The 27,256-nt window shown below is 29.1% G+C and overlaps 2 protein-coding genes across 5 annotated transcripts in view; one reads left to right on the top strand and one right to left on the bottom strand.

The window, feature by feature from the left end:
• Positions 1–13,108, top strand: part of LOC132924557 (tight junction protein ZO-2) — a 40,575-nt gene extending 27,467 nt beyond the window's left edge. For all 4 annotated transcript variants that reach the window (XM_060988954.1, XM_060988938.1, XM_060988962.1 and 1 more), the window contains 16 exons: positions 5,121–5,293; positions 5,420–5,604; positions 6,032–6,289; positions 6,474–6,674; positions 7,130–7,240; positions 7,939–8,002; positions 8,068–8,370; positions 8,441–8,735; positions 8,795–8,966; positions 9,059–9,275; positions 9,344–9,518; positions 10,178–10,435; positions 10,594–10,848; positions 10,923–11,158; positions 11,443–11,710; positions 11,799–13,108. In XM_060988954.1, coding sequence (XP_060844937.1) covers positions 5,121–5,293; positions 5,420–5,604; positions 6,032–6,289; positions 6,474–6,674; positions 7,130–7,240; positions 7,939–8,002; positions 8,068–8,370; positions 8,441–8,735; positions 8,795–8,966; positions 9,059–9,275; positions 9,344–9,518; positions 10,178–10,435; positions 10,594–10,848; positions 10,923–11,158; positions 11,443–11,710; positions 11,799–12,170 — 3,543 coding nt within the window. In that variant the 3' untranslated portion in view covers positions 12,171–13,108. The remainder of the gene's footprint in view (positions 1–5,120; positions 5,294–5,419; positions 5,605–6,031; positions 6,290–6,473; positions 6,675–7,129; positions 7,241–7,938; positions 8,003–8,067; positions 8,371–8,440; positions 8,736–8,794; positions 8,967–9,058; positions 9,276–9,343; positions 9,519–10,177; positions 10,436–10,593; positions 10,849–10,922; positions 11,159–11,442; positions 11,711–11,798) is intronic.
• Positions 13,109–18,126: 5,018 nt separating this feature from the next.
• The window catches only part of LOC132918147 (uncharacterized), a 33,459-nt gene continuing 24,329 nt past the window's right edge, over positions 18,127–27,256 (bottom strand). The window contains exons 7-9 of the mRNA XM_060979263.1: positions 25,550–25,761; positions 24,656–24,764; positions 18,127–21,226 (exon numbers count right to left, since the gene is read on the bottom strand). Coding sequence (XP_060835246.1) covers positions 20,325–21,226; positions 24,656–24,764; positions 25,550–25,761 — 1,223 coding nt within the window. The 3' untranslated portion in view covers positions 18,127–20,324. The remainder of the gene's footprint in view (positions 21,227–24,655; positions 24,765–25,549; positions 25,762–27,256) is intronic.

The raw sequence follows: 27,256 nt of genomic DNA, 5'->3' as shown, positions 1-27,256 counted from the left end.
TCAGTATTCGTGCCTACAATACCTCTCAATCTACTTCTCTTGTACCTATATAATATATATTGAGATTGGTATTACGAACAAGTTTTATTATCCCGCGAATTTTAATTTTCAGCACGTATTATACACGGTTAAATTGCGGATAATCTAGACATATTCGTCGTAACACTCGTAAAGTCATAACAAACAATACTAATGTGCAACTATTACAATTATTGTATTATTATTTATTACTTATCGTCGTTTTATATCGCACGTGTGAGTTTGTGTCACTATATGTGACAATGATGTAATAATATTATATATCAACTGTTTTCTAAAACCTTAACTGAATTAAATGCTAAATAAGATAAGAAAACTGAACGGAGAAGAATCTAGTATATTATAATTTATGAATTTATAATATAATATTATTATTAAGACCGGATTCTGGATTTTCGCTCAGAACTAAATTATTGCCTCAATGGCTCAATATACAAATATAATACGTACAACCAGTTTTCGACAGGTTGCTTAGAAAGTAAAGACGTTCGAAATTATTTTAAATTAATTTGTTTATCACGTAATAATTATTTATATTATTTTCTTTACACGCGTGTTGTTGTTTGTATAGTATTTTTCTCCCATTCGTCCAAGTGCTTTTCGTTATTTGACCGCAAAACTTGCCACACACATAATATTAAAACAAGTCTTATATGTACGTATATTCAATTTTTATTATTATTATTATCCATTTTAGTTTATTATTGTAAATTCCTTGCGACTTGTTTATGTGTTGTGTTGTTGTACATAAACATTTAAAAACTGTTAAAAAATTGTCGACCGTTGTTTTGCTTCGTAGTATTATCGATTTAATAGTTTCAATAATTTTAACGTTTTCTTCATTGAAACGTTGGTTTTGACTACGTGTTATTTTAATAAATTATTGAATACAGAGCAGTGCCATGTCAATTATTGTGTCAAAAACTGTGATTATTTTCGTTTTGTGTATCATGACCAAGCCAAAGGTCAAAATATAAAATCATAAAATATTCATATACTGATATAACATTTTATTTAACACTCCGATCATTACTATTATCAAGAAATGAGAATTCCATCTCAAGAAACCAGTTTATCGATATAATAATTTACACCGAAAACTATAATATAATACGTGTCTATGTACATTCAGTACAGATGATTCGAATTTGTTTAAAACGTACTTTTTACGAATTGATTTCTGTTACGCACGCTGCCTGCTTGTAATATTATTGGTTCAACAACCTAATCGAATATGCGTGATGCGTTGTCTTCGTGTGATTAAATATAATAATATACATAATATATTAATATGATATTAAGTGATTACGATTATTATTTTTATCACTACTAATTAAATTTTTTTATTGAATATAAAACTACAAAACCTTGTTTGAATAAATACGCCTACGTAATCGCTGATGTCGTCAAAATAAAAATCGAGATATCTGGCATTCACAGTATGTGTATAGTGTATACTAATAATATGTCATATAAAATGTATTCAATTTTATATGCAATCACGAAGATATTATTAAAAAAATAGTATGTGTACGAGCAGTAGAAAATATAAATCATTACCTTATTAATTAAACCGTCGTTTTGCATATGTGATCCCCGACAATAACGAAGTGTGTTATTTGTGGTAATATGTATTTAGAAATAATAATAATATTAACAAAACCAGATCATCGCGTGTTCCGGTTATTAAAAGACCGCCGCAACCGATTTTTTATTACACTAAATAATCCTATCCTTATAATATTTTAACGTTTTTAAACAGTTTCTTCGGGTTTGCATACCGGTGTACGTAGTCAATTATTATATCTTATGATTAATCGTCATGGTCCATGGACGTACAAACTAATAACAATAATAATTTTTATTACACACACACACGTCCACCATCAGCGAAAAATGCGTTTTTATTCTACCCAACCCCAATGTATGCCAACGTCATACATGCATTATCATATATATATATATACACCAGAAATTTAGTAGGTTTATAAATCATTATCAATCTCATATATATGTATACATTTAATTATTATCATTGCGGCTTTATAACTTAGTCCGGTAGCAACTATTCTTATTTTTTTCCATTCTCGATCCATTTAATATATTATTCTACGCCATATTATAATATATATTTTTATAATATATTAACATGATATTATAGTGACTGCCGCGCCGCCCCTGTTTACTTGAAACATGTCTATATAAATGGGACTATGATGTGTAAAAACACTCACGTCTGGTATTTTATTATTAATATTATTATTTAAATTTTATTTTATTTCTACACATTTGGAGGCGCTTGCAAGCAATAAAATTATTAAATCAGTATATATTATATAAATATAATATGATATCTGAGACAAGATTGTCGTGTACCTTACAAAAATCGATATCAGTGACACAAATAGCATATTGTAATGGTTATATTCAATTTTCACCAGACTTAACAAAAATCATATTTTAAAACAAATTTATACTAACGTTTTTGAACTACGTTTGTAATTTACATCAAAATTCAATTTTATTCAAATTTTATATTATTTAATATTATTTCAATAGTGATGCGTACACTTTTTGATATTAAAGTATAAAATATTGAGATATGATGAAGAGACAAGAGTTAATATATTCTATTTTAAATTTGGAACTGTTATTTCACTAATTTAATCACCCTATAATCAGTAAAAAAACGACAAGGTAAAAAACGTTAATTCAAAGTTATTAAAATAATTGCCGTCATAAATAGAATTATTTTTAAATATATATATATAGAAATTTGAAAATACGCTTGTTGAAAAAAACTTTACATTTTGCACTTTAGGTTTTGATTTAGTGATGTTAATACCTATATTAAATAAGTAATAATATGTAAGTTGTATTTGTTACCTGCGGTAAGTGCGATAAACCATATTTTATATAAAATTACCACAGAATATATCACTATTACGACGGATAGGACGTCAAACTTAGTAATGATTTCCAGATAAGATAAGGTAGCGGGTAGTTAGAAATCCCGAAAAATTATTATTGTCATACAAATCAGTCAAGTCTTGACATCAACGCAGGTACCGACGAAATAATCAAATACATATTGATAGTTTTATATTATTGATTATCAGTGGCAGAGGCGTACTCTTTCTCCTATTAAAATTCAGATCTATAAATAGTCAGATCAGTGACATCGTCGACTCTATCACACCCCTACCATCACTACGCACAGTCTAGTGATGTATTATTTAATTAATAATTATTATCAACGGGTTCTATCTACAAATAAACGAATGTATGGATTCGGCTAGCAAGCTATTTGTTCACACCTGCAGATAGTTAAAACTTGACGTTGCTTATACTCCGTACATATATTTATTTCGTGTATTGTATATTTATAAATATTTTATGAATTTGTTTCCGGGAACAATGCCAACGATGTGGAAGTACACTTTATTATTATGTACTACATAAATTTTTTAAAATTATATGTGTAACAAAATTAATTAAAAATTAAAATCCAAAGAGCTTGTCATTTAATGGCCACTACTTTCGTCGCAAGAAAATTGAATGTCCTTGTATAAGTACGCGTGAATTTAGTGTAAATGTCAAGAATATTATTGTATAAAATATTAAAACTTTAAAATATTCATCTCACTTAAAAATAAAAATAAAATAAATAATAAAAGCCTACGTGATGCCTAATATTATATAGGCATAATATTCTTATTTCTTACCCTTAAGTTTGATAATGTTAAAGTTAATAGCTTAAAATTGATTCCACTGAACGCGAAATGTGCTTTGTTTTACGTTGGTAAGACGAAGATAACATTATGCAGGCATGACGTTTTCTTACACTGGTTGATTTCATATCATGTAGTTTTATCGTTTTAAGTTTTAACTGAACTCTTGTAATTTAGCATTTAGTCATTTTATTTGTTAGTGTTCACTAGGTAAGTTTTATGTGCACTGATAAAATAAAGATTTTAAATTTGTTCTGATAATTATATATTTCTATATTTATAACTATACGGTAGAAATCCAGGTTATGTTATTAGTTTATTGCTGTCTATACTTATTGCCCCAGGTAGACGATTGACATTTTTGAATTGTAATTATATATATTTTTCAATGATTTAGCATTATAATGACTATAAGTATATATAATATATAGGAAAGTAATTTTTTTTTCTTATATGTGTAAAAATGTTACGTATAAACTAGATTATTTTTATTCTATACGCTTTTCTATAGATAGGTATAGAAGGTAGTTACTTATAATAACGATTGAAAATTTAGAGCAAAATATCTTTTTTTTAAATAGGTCACATACCTAGTATAAATACATGTATATTGTATACCAATTGAGAATGTATTATTTGTCCCTGTTGGATATTTAATCAAACAAGGATGTTTAGGGAGAGCAACCTACTTGTGAGTAGTGGATCTGCTTGTGTTAATATGTGAGTACACGCACACACAACTTTTTATACGAACATTACAGTTCAAACGATATAATTTTTAATTGAATATTATTGTTAGGTTTTTATTATTATTTTTTTAATTCGCTAAACATAATTAGTTATCGGAAAGTTAACGTTTGCTTCTGTTTAATATATTTATATATGTATTATATACTATTTGTACAAACTATATGAAGTATACATCATAGTAGAATTATTAGCATTGAATTTTTAATTTATAGTCACGCCATGCAAGATTGAGTTAAAACTCATGTGCTCTTTGCTGTAGGTATTTCACGCTTCACAAAATAAATAATAGCTATTGTTATTTGTATATTATATTTTTCACTCGTTATTATAATTATATTTTATACATTTTTAAAATGTAAATATTTATAACTCAAAAACAACGGACGTTTTTTGAGTGTTCAGAAGCAATTCTCCACTACTCTTCCTCTAAAGTCCGCTCACTTCAACACCATCATATATATTATTGTTACATACTTATGTTTCTTATATAATAATTGTTATTTGTTTATATTCTTTAACGAGTATCATATACCACATAATATACTCGTATTTTAAAGTCGAATAATTAGTATTAAATGTTGTTTTTTTTTTTTGCTGCAGAATGGAGATCGTATCGTCTGGGAGTTTCATCAAGTCACTCTGAACCGTGTGCCCGGTTACGGGTTTGGAATTGCAGTCAGCGGTGGCCGAGATAATCCTCATTTTGCCAATGGTGATCCTTCAATAGCAGTATCCGATGTATTGAAGTCCGGTCCCGCCGAAGGAAAACTGATGTGAGTGTTTTAAATTATTACCAGAACTATCATTATGGCTTTTAACGTGGATCAATCCTCTTCTATGATATTATATGGATATGTCCCTGCATTTGATAGACGCTGATTTTTATTTTACACTTACAGGGTTAACGACAGGATAATGACCGCCAATGGTGTGTCACTAGACAATGTCGAATACGGTACGGCTGTTGCAGTGCTGAGGGAATGTGGCGAGAACGTAACATTATCGCTGAGACGTCGTCTAGTTTTGCCCTCAAACACGCCACACACGCTGCGCATTCATCTGAATAAAACCAGGAAAAAAGACGGTAATTATTTGGATGTTTAGACGAATTATATATAAATATTAGGCTGCAGTAAATAGATTGGAGAGTTATAACTTATAACATTAGTATACAAGTCAAATTGACGTTTTCTTAATTAAATTATAAAAGGAACGAACCTATTATAAATAGGTTATTATTGTTTAATACGTTTTTGTTTTAAATTATATAAGTTTATATACAACTATATACAAAACAAACGGGGGATTTCAATTATTTCGAATTCATACGCTGTGAACTCGTATATTATCTTGAAAGCGAATCATTAGAATGTGCATGAAGTAATTTTTTTCATTTAGCCTTCCCTTTATTTAATTTCTAGATCTGCGCCTGATAGTGGATACATATTACATATTATATAATATGTATATACATAATATACTCATAATATTAAATATTTTATTGCGTTTAGATTTCGGAATCGTTTTGGGCAGCAGGATATTCATCAAAGAAGGGACAAAAGGTGGTGATAACAGCGTTCAGGAAGGTGACGTGTTGTTAAAGATCAACAATCATTCGGTGGTGGATGGCATGACGCTCAAAGAAGCTAGGAGACTGATCGAATCGACCAAAGACAAACTGAGTTTGACCGTGCGACGGGAAGGGAGTGCCAACGGACATGTCTTACAATATTCCGGTTCGTCCGAACCGACATCTCTGCATACGAAAGGTATATTAAGACGAGTTGGCACAATAACTTTTTATAATATAAAAATAATAAAAAATATTGTCTAAAGGATGCCAATTAGTTAGATGAGAAAGTGCCTATTATTTTGACTCGATTTGAAAAAAAAAAATCAAAACATTCGTTATTAACATTATTATTGTTTTATTTCGTTTATTGAATATTATAGAAAACAACAACTACATGGACGGTATTAACGGTTCAGCGTATCCATCACAAAACTTGTATGTACAGCCACCTAGTAGGAGTATGTTGGAAGAAGCCAAAAGTAATTTGGCGCCACGTGGACGGTCCCGTAACCCGCTATTGGATTCAGTTTCTCTGAGTCAATTGGACAGACCCACATCTGCTATGGACAACAACACGTCTGGTATTAAAAATATTCTACATGCATATTGTATAGCGTGTTGCTGCATAAATTAGCTTAATTTTTTATCATAGTGCAGAACACATTTTCTCGCCTCAACCTTTATATAACCTTTAACAATAAATTCGAAATTCGAAATGCATAAATATTAAATCTCGTATTTAATTTAATCGACTATTAATACTAAAAATATTTAAAATTTTAAAAATTATTGAGCGTGTTTTATTGTAAACAATGTTTTTCATACATAGACTTTCAAGTTACTTTATTATTTTAACGAATAAGTTTTAAAAGTAGTTATACGATTTATAGATTATAATATATTATTCAGTATCCACGTTAATGCTTGTAAAGAAAAATTTACACTATTGCTTATTTAAGATTGATCCTACATGGTAATTGGAGGATTACATAATGTTACCCATAATATAATATAAATACAGTGTTTTCTTTTATAGCCAACAATTTACATAACGGTGATCTGGGACCTACATACAACCATGGTCGTAGTAGAAGTGGTGCTGAAGATCATTCGGAACCTCCGCGACCGCCACCACCAAGACCCGAAGGTACAAATTTTACATGTTCATACACATAAAAACAAAACAATCATTAGAAAATAATGTTCCTTCTTTTATTTATTTTTGACAGTAAGGCTAATTCACTGCTATGTACAAATGTAAATTATAAAATGCAATCAAATAATAATTTTGATTTACACATATTTTTATTTAAATATCCGTTTTCTTCAAAATGTGGCTTAGATTTTTGTATTTCATAATAAAAAAAAATTACCTAAAGTGATATGATTAAACCAGAAAATATATGCAAATGTATACAAATCTGCAATCTACTATTAGTACCGTACATCCATCAAAGTATTGGAATATGATGATTTTATAAACAAATTTAGTCACTTAAATGCTCTAAAAAATTAAAGTATTAATAGTTAAATGATTTTAATACTAATATAACTTATAAATACGTTTAAGTTATAAAAAAAATAAATATAAAATATAATTAATACAGTAGTACTACGTGTACATTATGTATAGTATTATTTGTTTTTAATTTTGTGCCTTAAACTTCCTTTACTGTTTACCAATAATATATATAAAAAAAATGAATTATTTGTCTTTAAAAATTGATAACGGTATTTAAGGGAGGGAGATCAAAAAAATAGAACTAAGGTGTAAAATTCTTGAATATGTCTGATTACAACTAAAAAAATACTCCTTTAAATACTATTTTTATTATTTTTTTACAGATTATTACAGCACAACTAGACAGTTTTATGAAGATACGTTACCTCAAAAATCAAAACATTTAAAGTTAGTTATTAATTATAAAATCATTTATGATAAACAATTAAATAAATTTTGAATTTTATCAATAGGCCTGATCCTCGGTTTATTACATTCCAAAAAGAAGGGTCAGTTGGCATTCGTTTGACGGGTGGCAACGAAGTCGGTATATTTGTCACTGCTGTACAACCAGGAAGTCCTGCATTCACCCAAGGTCTGCAACCAGGTGATAAGATATTAAAAGTAAACGATATGGATATGAAAGGCGTGACTCGTGAAGAAGCTGTGCTATTTTTGTTGAGCCTCCAAGATCAAATACATCTTATTGTTCAACACAGGCGCGATCAATATGAACAAATTATGAACAATCAACGAGGCGATTCATTTCATATCAAGTAATTAATAACCAGGTTAAAATATATGATTCAACAGTGTTTTTTAATATGCATGTGTAAAACTTCATAGGACTCATTTTGACTATGAACAACCGAACAAAGGTGAAATGAGCTTCTGTAAAGGTGATGTGTTCCATGTAATGGACACATTGCATAATGGTGTAGTTGGTTCCTGGCAAGTATTCCGTATTGGGAGAAACAATCAAGAAGTCCAAAAAGGTATAATACCAAATAAGGCTAGAGCGGAAGAACTAGCTACAGCACAGTTTAATGCTACTAAGAAAGAAATGAATGCTTCAGAAAGTAAAGGGGGTTTCTTTAGACGCCGAAAACACAATCACCGCAGATCAAAATCATTGAGCAAGGTAACAATATTATATACATTATTCTATGAGGAAATGTATTTATTGACTTTTTATTATAGGAAAATTGGGATGATGTGGTGTTTGGGGATAGTATAAGCAAGTTTCCAGCCTACGAAAAAGTGGTGTTGAGTCATACTGGATTTGTGCGACCAGTTGTTTTGTTTGGACCGATATCGGATATTGCTCGAGAAAAACTTACCAAAGACTTTCCTGACAAATTCTTATCTCCTCGTAAGTATTATTATTTTTTATTATTAACGTTCTATAAAATATCTATATTTTGACATAATTTTCAATAATAATAAATTGATTTGGTTTATTAGAACTTGAAAACAACACTACTGACGGTAGCAAGAAAATCAGTGGTATAATACGGTTAAGTGCTATTCGTGATATCATGGACCGGGGGAAACATGCCTTGTTAGATGTCACTCCAAATGCTGTAGACCGTTTAAACTATGCTCAATTTTATCCTATAGTCATAATGTTGCGAGCTGATAACAAACAAGTGATCAAGGAACTACGTGCTGGATTACCAAAGTAATGAGTATTTAATATTTATTTATTTTGTATGTACATTTATACTAATAATTAGTTATATTTTATAGAACTGCACACAAGAGCAGTAAAAAGTTATTAGAACAATGTCAAAAATTAGAAAAAGTGTGGTCGCATGTATTTACTTCATCACTTACTCTAAATGGTGGAGATGCTTGGTATCGCAAACTTCGAGAACTAATCGATAAGCACCAGAGTTCTCCTACTTGGGTCAGCGAGACTAAGGTATTATTATTATAAAATATTAAATGATACAAATATTTAAAAAAAAAATAGTATTCTAAAACTATAAATATATTATTATTTATAGACTGTAGACTTCCTATCGGATCTTTATTTGCTTCCTATGTCATATCCATTTTGTGATCCTTATGTTATATCTAGTGATACTGATTATGCTAGAAAACCAAATGATTTTTTTGGTTACATATGAAATTCTAATTAACTACTTGTATGTACTTTTGCTGTTTAAAATATAATATATTGCATGATTAACAGTTTATTTGTAATTTAATTATCTATTATTTGATCTTACATAACAAAAACTATTTTTTAATAGATATTATCATACTAGGTAATCATTAACTTTTATTTTATAATATATTATTTACTTTATATTTAGTTGTTAATAACTAATGTCTAATATAATTACGAAAAGAATTTTTGTTACTTTTGATCCATTATTACAAAAATGTTTCTATTCTTATTTTCTATTTAAATTCATATCCAGTTTTAGATATTTGATCATTTAATTAGATAACTTTATGTCATAGTAATGTGTCCTTTATTAACGTTATTTAATTTGTGTTTGTAAATAACCTAATTTATGTATTGTGAGTTACTAACATGTTGTTTTGTGTATGTCGCATGTATTATGTGTTCAGCCTGAAGAAAATCTGTCTGATGATTTGTTATTCCCGATGACCTCCTTACGTTTGTCATATGCATCATCTCCCGAAAGTGATATGGAGACTAGTAACACAACATTAGCATCCCCAACTTCTACTGCAGCAGCTAGTCCGTCTGCAATTGGTTCAAGGCTAGTGAAAAGTTCAAGTGATCCAAGCATTACAACTCAGGATGATTCAGCCATTCCTAACTATAATCCACCTCCGCCATATTCACCATCAGTGTTTAAACAAGTATGAACTATTAATTAAGTTATAATAAAAAAAATGTACTAAAATAGAAAACTAATTTCCTTTTTATTTGAAGATAACCAGATTATTATTCTCTACATTTAGTAAAAAAATAAAATATTTATTATATTAACCTAATATAAGTGAATTCATTTTAATAGGCAAGTTATGAGCCTCCTCAAACATTACGTATGGCTGGTCCACCTACTCACACAACATTAATGGTAAACGGTAATGGTCCTCCAGATCTACCGCCTCGTGTTGATAGAAACACAAAACCAATGCATGGAAATCGTACTAATGGTCAAAGGTCAGCCACAGACAGATTATTTAGTCCAAATGGTATAGAAGATATACCCAATTATATAAATGCAACTCCTCATCATCAGAGGACTCACACGAGCACTAGTAAACAAGTATGTTATAATAAAATCCTATAAAGATATTATAAATTGATTTATTATAAAAAAAATTTATATTTATTTTTCAGTTGTATGATATGCACAATAGCTATGACAGTGTATCGTCATATGATAGTTATGGTGTACGCATGAATGGGGGCAGCAATGGTAGTGCTAACCTTACAACAACTTTGTGTTCAAACTCACAGGATGATCTTAAATCAGGCAGTAATAACACGTTAGGTAGACATCATGATCCTTATAGATTTACTAGATCAACTCAACAACCAGTTGACACGAAAATATCAGATTATCCAAAATACAGGTTAGTAAATTCAATATTTTTTTTTTAATTTTTAGAAAATATCTTCAAATTTTATTTCTGATTTTATAGGGAAATTTCAAAATTAAAAACGCTACAGTTTTATAGAAGCTTGAATATTATTGATCCAATAAATGATATATCTTTTTCTTGTGAAAGATATATTGTGTAGCTTTGATATAATACATTTTTCCTAGTAGTTTATTGTGGCTTTTTAAATATTAATTTTTAGTTATTTTTATCATAAGTAGTGTTGTTTACTTACTTAGCACTTTGTTTGTTTGTAGACCTCCAGGTGGTACTTCTGGAGGTATGATTGAGTATGCTACTAGTAAACCTCTGCCATTGCCAAAATCACCTCCACAACAACAATCCTATAAACCTGTACCACCTCCAAAACCTAAGAACTACAGACCACCAGTACAGCAACAACAACAACAACAACAGCAACAGCAACATCAACAGCAATATTATCAACCCCCTCCTGCTGGTTTCCAGCACTCAAAATCATTTAGCATGGCAGATAGTACATATTCATCACATATGTCTAATGGGGTGAGTATTTTTGATAATAGTTTTGTCTTTAATGAATCATTTTATTTTGACAATTTTTAATACTTTAAATTTAAAACAATATATTTAGATGCCATCATCACCTAGCAAGTATTCATCGGAATCAACTGACGTAAATACTGCTGATTCAGGTCATGGTAGTAGCTTGGATAGGGGTTATGATCGACGAGGTGGTAATGGACAACAGCCTTCTCAACAGATGGATCGTAGCCATATATACTACAAACACCATAGAGATCCAAATACATTAGATTTAACACAACATCGTGACCAACGAGGTAGCGCATTTGAGTTATATAAGAAACCATCAGTAGCTGGTGATCATAGAATGTCAAATGGAGGCGACTACAGAATGTCAAATGGTGATCATAGAATGTCCAATGGCGGTGATCACAGAATGCCAAATGGTGGTGGACACTACAATGTAGATGCGCTTCGGTGACAACGACAGTATCCGGTCAGGTTTTAAAGGTAAATTGACCGGGTTCAAATTGAGCATAAACGCTTACCTACATTTTATCTCATCGAAAATTTTATTTTATTATATAAATATTTTATATTTATAAGATGTTCATAAATTTGTTTTTTCAATTGATGGACTGATTGACAGTAATTTATTTTTATTTTATTTTATTTTGTTAAGTCTTATGTACATTATTTTTTATTTAATCATATTTTACTGATAAGTAAATTAAGTTGTTTGTTATTATTATTACAATTATAAATCATAATTTGTGTTGTCCATTAAGAGTAATTAAATGAACAAAAATTGAAGTAATTTACATATTTTACACATAAAATGTGAATTTAATATTAAAAAAAGTCTGAAAATTTAAGCATGCACTGAATGTACAAACAGTGCCATTCGGTTGAACAAATTAAAAATTGTCTGCCAATTTACATGGCTAAGTTAATAATATTCAACCATAAGATTAAATTTTAAAAATATATTTCTATACATTTATTTTTTGTTAAAAGTTATAAAAATGTTCAAATGTTTGTGCCTTATTTGTATTTCTTGCCTTTCTAATGTATAAAATAGTTAGGTACATAAAATACTTATACACTATTTTATTTCTCCAAAAAAATGGGAGATTAAAAATATATTTAATATTTTTGTGATTTTATACCATTATGGTTTTATCTTATATTTTTTATTCTTTAAGTTTTAAATTACAAGTACGCTTTAAACAATGTTATTAAAATATTATTATTTGATGTATGAATACTTTTAATAGTTTCTATTTAACTTAAGTATTTATCTATATAAGATTTTTTTTATTATTACTATGTTAAACTATGCTTCAACTATTAATAAATATATATATATACTTATGTAATTATGTTATTAGAATAATTAAATATTTTTTCTGATTAATATTTTTTCAGTAATTTTTATTGGTATTTAAAAAAAAATGTGGCAATAGAAACAAATTAATTAATGTTTTACCTTTACCTTTTTTCTCATTATTTCCATAAAAACAATAGTTTTTTTACAAAAATGTATTGTTATTTTCCTTTTTTAAGTAAACTATTTAATTTATACTTAAAATTTAAAGTATTATCATTATTAAAGTTACACTGACTGTAGTATACTGAGATATTGAGTTGATCAGTTTGTCAGTATGGACCTTTGAAAATGTAATATTACTCACTTTACAGTATAACTTACAAGTTAATAGATACTATTAGTTAAACATTGTTAACATTGTATAATGCTGGATAATACTTCCAGGTTCACAACTGATTATGATACATCATAAAAGTAAGAGCCATTCTTACTTTATTATAATTGAATACATTTCTTTGGCCCAAAAACATTGAAAATATTACAATTTTTTTTATACAATTAATTTTTATGCGTTTAAACGGCCATTTTCGTACTTTGTATGGTTTTAGATTTTACTTAAATTCGAGATATTACCATGGAGGAGAAACATTTCTCCTCTAAACATAATTATATTTACCTTTATCAGAATTCTTTCCTATTCCAATATTTAGTACTTACCTACCTAATTAACATGAATCTACATAACCCGATTCCAAATTCGTACGGCATTACCTTGCTCTATAAATTGATAAAACGTTTTTCACATTTTCCCAGAGAAATGTACGTATTGCAACTACAAATTACAATAAACCCACTGAATTAGTGAGCAGTAGAGGAGTTAACTATAATATTTTCCGTTGGTGGTTCGGTCTATGGTATAGTATAGACATTAGTCGTAAAGTGAGTACCTAGTCACTTCTATTATTTATAATATATAAGCGTATTTTCACGGAAGTAACGATGAAAACAATTGTTTTGCCGATAATTTACTGATATGACAAAATGACGCAAAAAAAGATTTGTATTAAAAATTTATTATCCGAGGTGCCTGAAATACTAAACCGTTAAAAGAAGTCTGTTAGTTATAGCAGTAAATATTAAACATTTTCAATATACAATTATAGCCAAAACTGAAATCGATTTTTAGTAAACTATTTTCTCTTGGTTCCTCCGTAAAAACACGCTTTATTAACATTATTAATCCTCTATACAAGCTAATAAGATATTATGGTTTATATAATATTTTTGCAAATAATGCTGTGTAATTTGGTATCGATAGAGCGGAACTTTTCTACCCTGACAAATTTTATAATTATACCAGTTTATTTACGGTACGTACAACATAGCAATTTGCGTTCAGCGGAATCAATTTTATATTTTTAATTTTTATGCCGTTTGCTTTAATATTAGAATTAATTTAGCACCTATTTATTTTTAAAGGCTAAATAGGCTTTTATTGATATATCAATTTTAAAGTTTTAATATTTTACATAACTCAAGGATAGCACACTAGATGATTCGAACGCGTGTTTTGAGTACAACGATCTTAAAACGAAAACGCGTTTCGCTTACACACCAGACGCGTTTTATGCGCGTTTCTCGAAAATAAAATAGAGCGCGAAAAATAAAAAGCACTCCAGTACTTTGTATTTTGTGATATAAACGTATTAGTTATTATTACTGTACATCGTACATGACCACATATTATAGAATAATAATTCACGTTGTAATTTATTTTTCGTTTTATTTCATTTAATTTTTTTTTTTTAATATGAAAATATTGAAGGCGTGTGCGTTATTTTTGCACTACATGAGAAATATGCTTATATGCACGTAAAAATCAAATCAAAATAAATTAAAAAAACTATAGTGGGCCCATCTGCTTAATCTAAAAATACCAGAAAATGATCAATTTTAAGAAACATTTATGACTAAAGTCACTCTACGACCTACGTAGCTACCCATTAACATTTTTCAAGTATTAATTATAGGTATATCGTATATCGATTGCGTTGTTTGATGAGTTGGTAAGTAGAAATATGTCATTATTAAGTAAAAATATAAATATGTTTTTAAATAAATTTAATGTTTTATGATCTTATATCTATCATTACTGCTCATTATTACTGTGAATGTAGCAAAGTCTCTAATTCATCTATTAAAATACTACACCTAGTTTACTAGAACTTTAAAATAAAAATCATTAATTCTAATAAGATTGAATGAATGAGTGGCCCAGTAAAGCCAAGTCATTTTTTTTGCGTAAATGCGATTATATTCTTTTTATTTTTCTGGACATATTGGCACCACTATTGCAGCATTGCCCCTACAATCTAAAAGTGGAATTTTGAAACTTCCAAGTCTAGATATTATTTTATTGGAAACAGCTTGGGTATCCATAAATGTCAAATACTTTAGTTTTAAAAAATATTATTTAATATAAAATAAGTATACTTATCAACATTTTAAAAATTACAAATTAATTTCAACGAGCTCCTGTATTCTAGATCCAACTGTATCCTCCTACGGAACTCTATGTATTATTAGGTATTTATTCTATCATGGTTATAAATGAACATATTAATTAATATTTAATAATATAACGGATGCTCACTTTATACACTGTCTACGTGGTCTACCGGATATTGATATTGTTATTCGTCCGTTATATACATAAAATACGTTATAGGTATACGTTAGGTATGTAGTGATAAGTATTTTATTCCCTTTTAAACTAAACAGTTCTAGATTCAGAGAAAGGAGATCGTAAAAAAAGTTATTAAGTTATCAGATCATCTCATGATTTTACATGCAATAATAATCAGTAGCGTACGCAGGATTTTAGTTCAGTTACGGTTTTCACTATTGATTGTTCAGAGACTCGTGAGGGTTATCTACTTATAGTAAACTAAGTAAAAATCACCAACATTTTATAACACAAGATAAATAGATAATTCTTTAAAATTCTTATTTTTGTATTATCTTCTCTTATTATCTTAAAATATAAAATATTTTATAATAATATATATATTATATATGTTATGGCTAAAGTCCGAAACATGGCTAAAGTGAACATTATCCGGATAATGCGCACATAATCCATATTAGATGGATAAAGTAAACACTATTAACATTTATAATCATAGTTTCGTATATTAATCGGATATTTTGTACATTAGCCATTGATTGATGAATGAAGTAACTGGATAGAAAAAAATGTACAAAAAAATATATTATTATATAATTATATTTTCAACGGCACTAAATGTAGTACTAAAAATAAATACAAATAAATACTATAAACTAGGTAATAACGAAGGAACGATAGAAAAACATTACAGCACTAGGTCTCAATTTGATGTTTGTCCTTACTCCTTAGCCATTCATTACAGTAGACGAGGTGTCAAATACAAAAAAATTGTTAAGAGAAATCGCAAAAAATATATCATTATTGTTAGGTGATCAGGGTTATCAACGTTGTGCATATAAATCAAGTTGCAAAACAAATAAATGCAAATGCAAAGCATCTGGCATTTTATGCAGTGGCGTTGTTTGGACCGCACATGCAGGGTATAGGTACATATGCGTATTTAAAATCCAATATTGTAGTAATTTGGCCCATGATTATAAATTAATTGGCCTGTATAGTTGATAGTGGCTTGCACTTAAATGGCCTGCTATGTATATGCCATGCGTAATATTAAAAAAAAAATTGAAATTACGCCACTCACTGATTTTATGCAATTCTAAATGTCATTAAAGTTTACCATGTTTAAATAAATAATAAAAATAATGTTATCTAATAAATAGAAATAAAGTTCATATTGCATCAAATGTAGTTTAATATTTAATTGTTAACTTAGATTAATTAATTTTATTGAAATAAAATATTATATATTATGAATTTATTAATAATATTTTACATTAGCCATAACACGATGGCTAAAGTTACTTAAGCCGGGTAATGTATACATAATCTATTTCCTAATAGTTTTTATGCACGGCTAAAATCCAAAATTGGATAATATGCATATTATCCGGATAATGTGCACATTAGCTTAATTCGGATTTTAGCCGTGACATATATAATATATGTGTACTATAAGCAAAATAATAAAATAACTAAACAATATTCATTTTTTTGAAAAAAAAAAAACTTAATACTTATTGAGAACACTCATATTATTTGTAAATTGTAGCTGAATGACAAACTATAACTATAGTCTATAACTTGGTAGTTTAAACTTTAAAGTCATGAGTTGTAATTTGTAAGTGTTAAGTCGACATTGATAAAAATTAAGTTCATTCAAAGTTACTATAATTTGTTATCAATAAAAATGTTATATCTAATCAAATATTTGAATAATAATTTGTATTATGATATGAATATGGCGTGGTGTTGCTGTGATAGCAATCTACGAAAATAAAATTGTTAATAGGTCTATCGTCTATCTTGTAAGCCCCGGTAGTATAGGCATAAACTACCATTAGTTTAGCCATGCTCACTATCTTAATAAGTTTATAGTTCAGCTATATTTTTTTGTTCAAATTACCATAGTCTATAGACAATAGACATATTATTTAACATAAAAAAATGTTGGGAGGAGGAAGAAATTTGGGAGAGGGTTAAAACCTTAGAACCCTACCCTGCATACGCCGCTGATAATAATGCACAGCATAAACGGGAGAATTCAAATAAATAAAAACATTTTAAAAAGGTTTTCTGTAGGCATACTTAAAAAAATTATATTATTATTATATTTTTTTAACAGGGTTACAGGATTAAAATTTAAGATAAAATGATAGATAATTGGAAGTAGACATTGTACAGCATTATACAATAATAACAATATAGTATAATGTATTAAAATCTTGCGCGCTCATTATTTGTATTATTATTATTATGTATATAATATATATATATATAGTTTATTGCACTTAAAAAACATACATGTTCATACCTACTTAAAGTCTTATAATATTTCCTATATATATAAAATATACTCATTTGATAATGATGTGTAGGTAATATTATATAGTATATACAAGTATACAACACCTAGGGATTTTCAAATTGTGTGCAGCAAAAATGTTAAAATGTAGATTAAGTTGAGTTATTTTATAATAATTAACAAATTTGTTACACACTCACATAAAAAAGATTTTATATAACTCTATAATGTATGTGTTACGGACAAAAGTTGAAATAGGGCAAATCTCAGATATTATCGGGAAATAATAAATTATAATAAAAATATAATATTACTAGGTGTGTATATGCATTTTAAGAATTAAAAAAGTTAATATATTTAATTATAAAAATACTTTAAAAATATATTTTTGGGGGCTTACATATCTATATGATTAATTATAATATAATAATATAGTTATTATCCTCCTCCCTGCAGTATTATACCAATTAGTTAAGGTGATCTATATACATATAATACAACTTACAAGGAATAGATAAAATATGACAACAACGATAAATTGACTACATGTGTAATCATTTATAATCGTAATAAAATCTTACGATAGATTTTACTACAGGTTTGCCCAAATATCGTGGTTAATTCGCGTTATGTCCGGTTATTTCTGAAAGTTTGTTTGATTTCAACTTATACCTGTAAGGCTGTATTGCTGTAACATTTATAGTATATATATTATATACTTTATGTTAAATGACATTAGTATTGGACATTAGGTTTAGGTATCTAATATATGATGGCATGATGTTATATTTCAATGCACTATTCACCAATACACAGGTCACAGATATTGTGAAATAAAAATATGATCAAATTCTATCAATATAAAATAATAATTATTTGTTTATTTAAATCAAATAATATATAATAATTATGTATTTATATAATATAAAAGTGTAGTTTAGGGTTTAGGTAGGTAATACCAATATGTATATATTAGGTATATTATATTTTATTTTTAAACATACACTAAATCTGATTAAAAAGTATACAAATATTATTCGTTTGCTTATGAAATATAGATAAGCAAGAGATCAAACATAATAAATTATAATAAGTTATAAATGTACGGGGAACACAATTACTATTATTTATTATTTATTTTGACTATGAGTATATACCTAAACGGGTGTTGAACAGTCAGCTATTATTAGCTATTTAGACAACTCTAAAGTTCCGAATAAAATGCCATTTTCTATAATATTATATTTTCCATTTATTTTTTCTATCAACATCAATAATTTTCAACATATAAAATGTATAATACTAATCTCTATATTATAACTCTATACGGTTTTAATTAAAAAATTTTATATTTTAATATTAATATTTTTATAAATATTGTAATTTAAATGTTGTTGTTTAATTTAAGTTTAGTATGAAATGTTAAGATTTTTCAGTCAAGGCTTATATAGTTTATTATTATATAAGCAATTGTACCTTTAAATTATATTAGTCGACCTGCAATATAGGTGATAAATGATATTGCTATTTAATTTTTATAGTAAATAATAAATTCAACTCATGTATTAAATAGAAATTGGAAAGTATACCTATAAAAAGCTTAAAATAAAAGTTATTATTTAAATAATTATCTCTACTTTAAGTTATATTAAAGCTGATTTTTTTTTTAGCTAGAATTTGAAGTATTTCATTTATGAGTAGTATTATAGTATAATATATTTTATCTTGATTATTAAAATATTTTGGAATTTAAGTAAATTATGACATTTTGACGCAAAATTATTTTAGGTATACCTATAATTAAGATAGAAACTCTTTCTTTGCTAAGGATTATTTTACATATAATATTAATCATAGCTTAATCACAAAAATCAAAAAACAGTGATTAGGAAAGTATTATGGCATTTTGAATAATCAGGGTCCCCATTTAATTCTTACTTTAACTATATAGTTTACAAATTTATCGTAATATATTATTATCGAATATCAACTTATATGAATTTATCTTTTAGTAATTTTTCTTGATGTGAATATATTTTATTTCATTTTGTGTAATTTATTTTTAACGTGTAGAAAGAGATGAAGCCTTAAAATCAATAGGCCCTGAGACCTTAATTCTTGCTTCCCTAATATGAGCTTTGTCCTCAAAACTCGTATATATTATATTTGGTCGATCTTAATTGATTCACAACATTACACCGTATTGAATTATGTGAAATAAGTTCCGAGACACTAGAGATCAAAAAAAAAAATTAAAAAAAATAATATCACGTCTACTAAACTTACAGATGATTAAGTTAATTTTGTGTTGGTATTATCGGACGAAAACGCCAGCCGCCCAGTAACCGACTCCATCGCTGGCCGTGGCGGTGGTGACCGTGTCAACCACCAATGCCGGGTGATGTTGATGGTCGACGGTCAATTCTTCTCCGTGATGTCGATGCTGTTGCTGATGTAATTGTTGTTGCTGCTGCTGCTGCTGCTGCTGTTGTTGCTGTTGTTGCTGTTGCTGTTGCTGATGCTGCTGGTGGTGGAGTTGGTGGTGATGGTGATGGTGTTGAAGGTGGTGTTGGTGTGGGTGACGGTTGATTGTCATCTCTGGCCTCTGGTGTTGGTGATGGTGATGGCGTCTACTGGCCGCTACCACTGCAGTCGACTTACAGTCTCTGCCGGATTCGGACTTGACACCGCCGCCGTCGGTCAACGATGACGTGGACGATGAGGACGACGAGGACGATGTGGACGACGACAGCGACGGCGATGATGTTGGCGAAGTGGTCGTCGCGTTTGCCGGCGTTGCAGTCGTGGCGGTGACGGCCGTGACGGACTTACCACCGCCGTCGTTGCCGCCGCCGCCGCCGTAAGTGCAACCGTAAGAGCAGCGGCTTCCGTCGACGTCGGACCCGACCGCCGGCGATGGACCACCGTACACCGATGACGGAGTTGCACCGGCCGAGGTGTGCATGTTGGCCGCCGCGGTGGCAGCGGCCGCAGCAGCAGCAGCAGCCGCAGCCGCCGCCGCCGCATACCTGGTGGCCAGCTGCTGGTGGTGATGGTGGTGATGGTGGTGGTGCAGATGATGGTGATGGCCCGCGGTTGAGACCGCGACGGCACCGTGCCCACCAGACGTATCGGATACTGCAGCATAATCGTACGTGGCCGCCATGTTGAAGAGCGCCTCGGGGTCGCAAACAAATTTGTAAACGTACCGTTCGCCTGGCAAACAATTAAAGAGAGGCAACCGTCACTATACACGAGCAAACACAAACACCGCGTGCGGGTGTGTGCACAAACGCTGGAACGTATACATAATAATATATAATGCGTGCGCGCTGCCTTTTTGCCGCCTCTCTGCAATATATAATATTACATATTATACGTACACTCCCGTCGCCGACCCGCGCGTAACATAATATAGGTAATATAATATTATGTATATCTTTATCTATATATATATATATAGATATAATTATTATGTTGTATTATTGTGTTTGTCCAAACGAACAGACGAACAGTGTACACTGTACACACACGCCGCGGGCGACCGATGATCGCGCGCTTACACGTATAAAAATATTATTTTTATTATTATTATTATTATTATTACGAACGTGTACGTGTGTATAGTGTGTACCTACATCAATTGTTATATTTATCGGAAAACCGTTTGTTTTCTGTAGAGAAAACGAAACGATGAGATTCTATATTAGTGCAGATTAAACATTTAAACACCGCGATGTCTGACACTGCACCGTGAATACGAATACATGACGGTTTTACATATTATACCTCCAGCTGTGAAAAGCTGCTTGGTTGCACCCTAACTATAGATTGAAGTAGGTACCAGTCTATAACTACCTACTCTTCTTTCAAAATATTTTTAACAGAAATTACATTTTCATAAAGATTTAGTTTAGATCTTCGATGTTTTATATGCTCCGTATTATTTATTAAGAAAAAAATAACTATTGGTGGAACGAGCATTCAATGTATTCGAATTTCGAAGTATTTTTTATAAAGCTATTATGTTTTGGATGATGAAATCAAAATTAATGTTTTTAGTTTAAAAAAAATGTTAAACTTCCCCCTAAAATTATATTATATTATAGCCATTATAGGCATAACAGTTTATGTAATAGAACATAACCGCTATATTATTGTACGTAATTCATAAAATTGTACTCAGTATAATTATAGTTGCATAGTTATATTAGTTATATAACTAATAGCTAGATAGAGTAGATGGTCACCATGTAACAATATTATTTGATTTCCTAGGCTTTGCGCCCGTGTTTTGCAATATTTATATTATTTTTATTTTAGTAACCTACAGATGGCACAGTATAGGTATTTCTAATTCATCGTGCAATATTTTCCTGTGACACGAATCTCTGAATTGAAACATTTGAAACCAACCTTTTTCGCGAGCATAGTATAAGTTTTAAAAACCCCATTTGACGACTGGATAAGTAATTACTGAGCTGTCTGAGCTAATACGTGATAACATTAGGACATTTAAATGCCATTTAATTTTTCAAATAGATTTATAGTAGTATAATTCATACTTTATATTATTGCGATCGTGTCTGAGTAATACGTTTGGTTGTAATTATTTTATTTATTTTACAAAAACCCAATCGGAATAAAAAGTAATAAAATCGTCGCAGGCACTGCAAGTTTCATCAAGATTACGCAAAATATAATTATTTGTAATAAATCGATTTGTTGTTTTAATTTCCGACAGTGATTTCTTTTCGAAACCAAACTCCTCGGTTAAAAGCCATATATATATATACACAATTGTATATACATTAGTGCTTATATATTATCTATTTGTCGCTAAATAAATATCTATAGAGGTATTATTTATATCACTGAGTGTTTGGTGATTGAGGAAGTTAGAAGATGACGATTATATAATGAAATATATTATTATTGATGATGTAGATTGTAACAACTTTGAGTTCACAGAAATCACCGTCAACGATGTACGACAACACACGAGGAGAAATTTCGAAGTAACAAATTATGAATTCCATTGAACATATTATTATATGTCTTTATTCAATTTCATTGATTTCCAATTGAACATCGATTTAATTTATTTGTTCATTTATATTAATGAAATATGTTATCAAATCGAAATCCATTACACACAATATGACGTTATTATATTATACTAAGATATTTTTATACTACTAAATTCGTGTACGGTATACCTCAGTGGTTCTCAATCTTTTTAGTACCGCGGCCCAAATTTACCCTGAAAAATCTTTCGCGACCCACATGGTTTGACTTTTCAAAAAGTAGTTATAAAAAACAAAATTTGTATTATATAAATATGTATATATATGTAATATATATTTAGTATTTTATAGGTTTATAACCAATTTATTTTTATAAATGTACTTTTAATAATGAGGTGTATGCGAAATATGTGCTTGTTTTCTGTTATGGTTAATAACAGCATTGACATCATAATTCAAAAAATTGTTTACGACCCACTAAAAATTGACTGACGACCCACCAGTGGGCCGCGACCCACACTTTGAGAAACGCTGGTGTACCTATCTATTATAATTATACAGTATTACACTATTACCTATTGGTAGTGTAGAATGTAGATTCTAAATATTTCGTTATCAAAATTTTGGCCTCAGCGCAAAGTCCACTGAAAATAATCCTTGATAAAATAATATTATTATGCGACAAAAATTGTCAACACCCTTCAAAACCCAGTCGACAGTGTCTATAGATTCTTTTACGATCAATTTTTTTCATTTCTCGAGAATAACTTTTTTTTAAATTCGTGTGACAAACGTATTTATCGCATACGCCAAATAGTCGAATGATTTCAAGAATTGGATTCCAGTTCCAGATCCTCATTCCCTGATTTAGAGTAAAAATTTGCGAGTTTTATCATTATATTTTTCTATTGTATGTTATCAGTTAATTTTATGCCAATAATGATATTGTTTCTTTTAGCATAATACGAGTAATTTGGAAATTTTGAAATGTCAATATCATAAAATACTGAATGTCTGAATAGAGATATAATATGAGAATTATTATAAAGTGCATTCACAATCTTCTTTACTTTGATAAATGATAGTGATTTAAATACAATAGGTCATTATCACCTATCGTTATGCATAATTATAATAAGTAATAAGTAATATACTACAGTAAGAAATCAAATATAAATTTTAGTTGTAATATTTATTATTTTTTAAACTTTATTTTTATTACTCGATAATAATAATTTATTCAATAGAATGTCAGTCAATATGAAAAATTATTATTTCTATTGCCTAAAACTATTAAGCTTTTTACATTATGGTCGGGAAATGCATAGAATACCTGAATTTCCACATTGCTCGTAAGGCTATAACAGCTATACGTCTATACTGTAAAAAAAAATTCAGGGAAACTGCGTTTTACTTCTATCACTATGACACTATTTCTTCGTAAATTGTAAGTACTTAGTACATATATATACCTACGTAAATATATAGGTATAAACATTATACATATTGAATACAATACCATATGGCCTTTACGGCTATACTATATGTCTATATCATTGTTTTGTTTTCCTAATTTAAATTAAATCACGCCAACATGTTTATATTTGTATTTGCTCACCCGCCACTTTCTGCATGATTCCCTTTTCGTAATAATACCTGAGCGACCTGCTCAATTTGTCGTAGTTCATTGCAGGTCTGTTCTTCTGTAATCCCCATCGTCTGGCTACCTATGATCGTGCAAAAATCAATAAGTCATGTAAACAAAATACAAATGAATAAAATACGACTTTATTCGTTTGTATAAATATCGTATTTATAATATAATATATTTTTCGAATTTCAACGATTCTATACTTAAGATTCAATCAAAGGTAAACAAACATCTAATATACTGGAATATTTTTTTTCTAAAAACGAACGAATAATGCTGTTTTTGTCCGCATAAATTAGGTATTCAAAATATTACAACGTATCTTTAAAATGTCCAATTTTTATACAATTACGATGTTGTCATATTTAAATTGTTACACTCAATAAAAATGTAATGATTTACAGTGTACTCTTGATTATCCGCGGAACAGGGTGGCAGGGCATCCACGAATAAGCGAATTCGCGGATAATCCGAAAAAATTAAAATTACGAATTAAATGTATCAACAATTACCAAAAATTATTAATATGTATTAAACAAGCGTATTGTATTTTATGTCGTTATCAAGTAATTGACTATTCCAACCCAATTAAACCAATAATTATGTACAATGTAAAGATACATATTTTTTTTGTATGCATATGAGTATGTAGATGATTCCGCGGAAGACAACGGATAATCCGCAACGCGAATTGTCCACTCGCGGATAATCGAGAGTACAAGATATTTTAATATTTGCTCTCTGCCGTGTTGAAGGTACAATATATGTATCGATAATATTATTTACTTATACACCGTGTAAATCGTTTAATATTGTTAATTTTAGTATTAATTATACATAATATTATTTTATAGTACATACCTCTTCTGGTTCAACGAGTTTAAATTCCATGCCCCTTCCGGTCCATACGATACACGATGCATTATTTGGATCGTCTAGCAAAGTGACCAGGAACTGCCACAGTTGCAATGCGCCTCTGCGCTGAGGTTGTGGCGGAACGGTAATTCCGGTGTACCCTGCTCCATTACCTTCGTGGCCCAAAGATGCTACCGTCTTTGATTCTGAAACTTCGCCTGCATACACGAGCGCACAAATAACGACAGTATTAAATGATAATTTTAATATTAAAATACAATTATTTAATTATGCTACCCTAAAGTGCTTTCAGCTTTGTATATTGTATAATGTATGGGTTAGGTATGGAACGCAGTGAATTCAATAGATAAATTGACAGTTAGTCGATAAATTAATCATTTTAAAGTTATTTTTTAATTAAAATATTGAAATGAAGTATATAAAATGGTTAAAAATATATTTTAAAATTATTTATACATTCACATTCATTTTACTATTAAATTATTTAAGTATCAACCAACTTATTTTTGTACTAATTTGAATGATACCGGCAATCAATATAAAACGTTATATACAGGGACTTAAAATAATAAAATTAGCTAAATGTAACAAAATATTAATGAAAATGATTTAAGAACTTTAAATAAACATAAACCCCACCAATTTTTCCACACTGTAGTATGTAATTATTACACATCTTCAGCAATAGCAAAAAAAACATTTAAATATAAATTTTTAATTTTTAATTCTCTACGTCTGTGATATGGATTCTCGTTGGTAAAAAACTTGATAACTATAACTTACAGTTATTTTTATATACTTGTTGCTTTATGTTATTCATTTAATTTACTATTATAGAAGTTAATAGTCATAAATAGAGGTAGGATGTTGATGATATGCATATTTTTCCCTTCAATCCTATACAACTATACAAGGCTCTCTTACCTAAAAACTTATTGCATACCTCATCGTTAATTAATAAAAACATATAAATATAATTTTGTATTTTAGGCATTTTAGTAGTTATATAAATGCTTTTATTTGCTTTTTAACGAAATTATTTTCATATTATATGTAAACATTTTTAGAAATTATAGCAGGTATCGTTTCTAAAATTTTTGATTCCAAAGAAAATGTTTACATTTTAAAAAATAATTGTATTATCATCAGAGGATTTTTGTTTTAGATTTACTGCGTAAAGGTACTCTCATGTCAAATATTTTAAACACCAAAAATAACATTAAAGTTAATACTACAGATGACTCATCTGAGATGAGTAATTTTTATGACATATGAACTATGTTGAACATTGTTACATGTACGTTTCCCGGTTTCCCTGCCCCTTACTTTCAAAATATAGAAATATTTTTATATGGATAATTAGCATACAATTAGCATGAATTTACATATTTTTGGAAAAACAAAAAATATCGTGTGGGAGAATGAGAGGAGGAAAAACGTTTCTCTAATTCCACCACACATAAATATATAGGTTTATTTCAGAATTTATTCCTATGCCAATATTTAGCACGTTATTAGCACGAATTTGTATGGCACATCTGAGATTCGTTCGTCACACTCCACCCTGTAAATTCGTTTTCCTTTTTTGTGTATTTCCCTAGCATCGCTAAAGTAAAAAAATGCGATTTTCAAACTTTTCCTGTGGCAATGTTTATATACGAGTATTGGCATAAATTTGATGTGCATAAAGTT

The sequence above is a fragment of the Rhopalosiphum padi genome, chromosome 1 (assembly GCF_020882245.1).
Source record: "Rhopalosiphum padi isolate XX-2018 chromosome 1, ASM2088224v1, whole genome shotgun sequence".
NCBI lineage: Eukaryota > Metazoa > Arthropoda > Insecta > Hemiptera > Aphididae > Rhopalosiphum > Rhopalosiphum padi.
The sequence above is the reverse complement of the archived record's forward strand: the minus strand, read 5'-3'. Positions and strand labels throughout refer to the sequence as shown.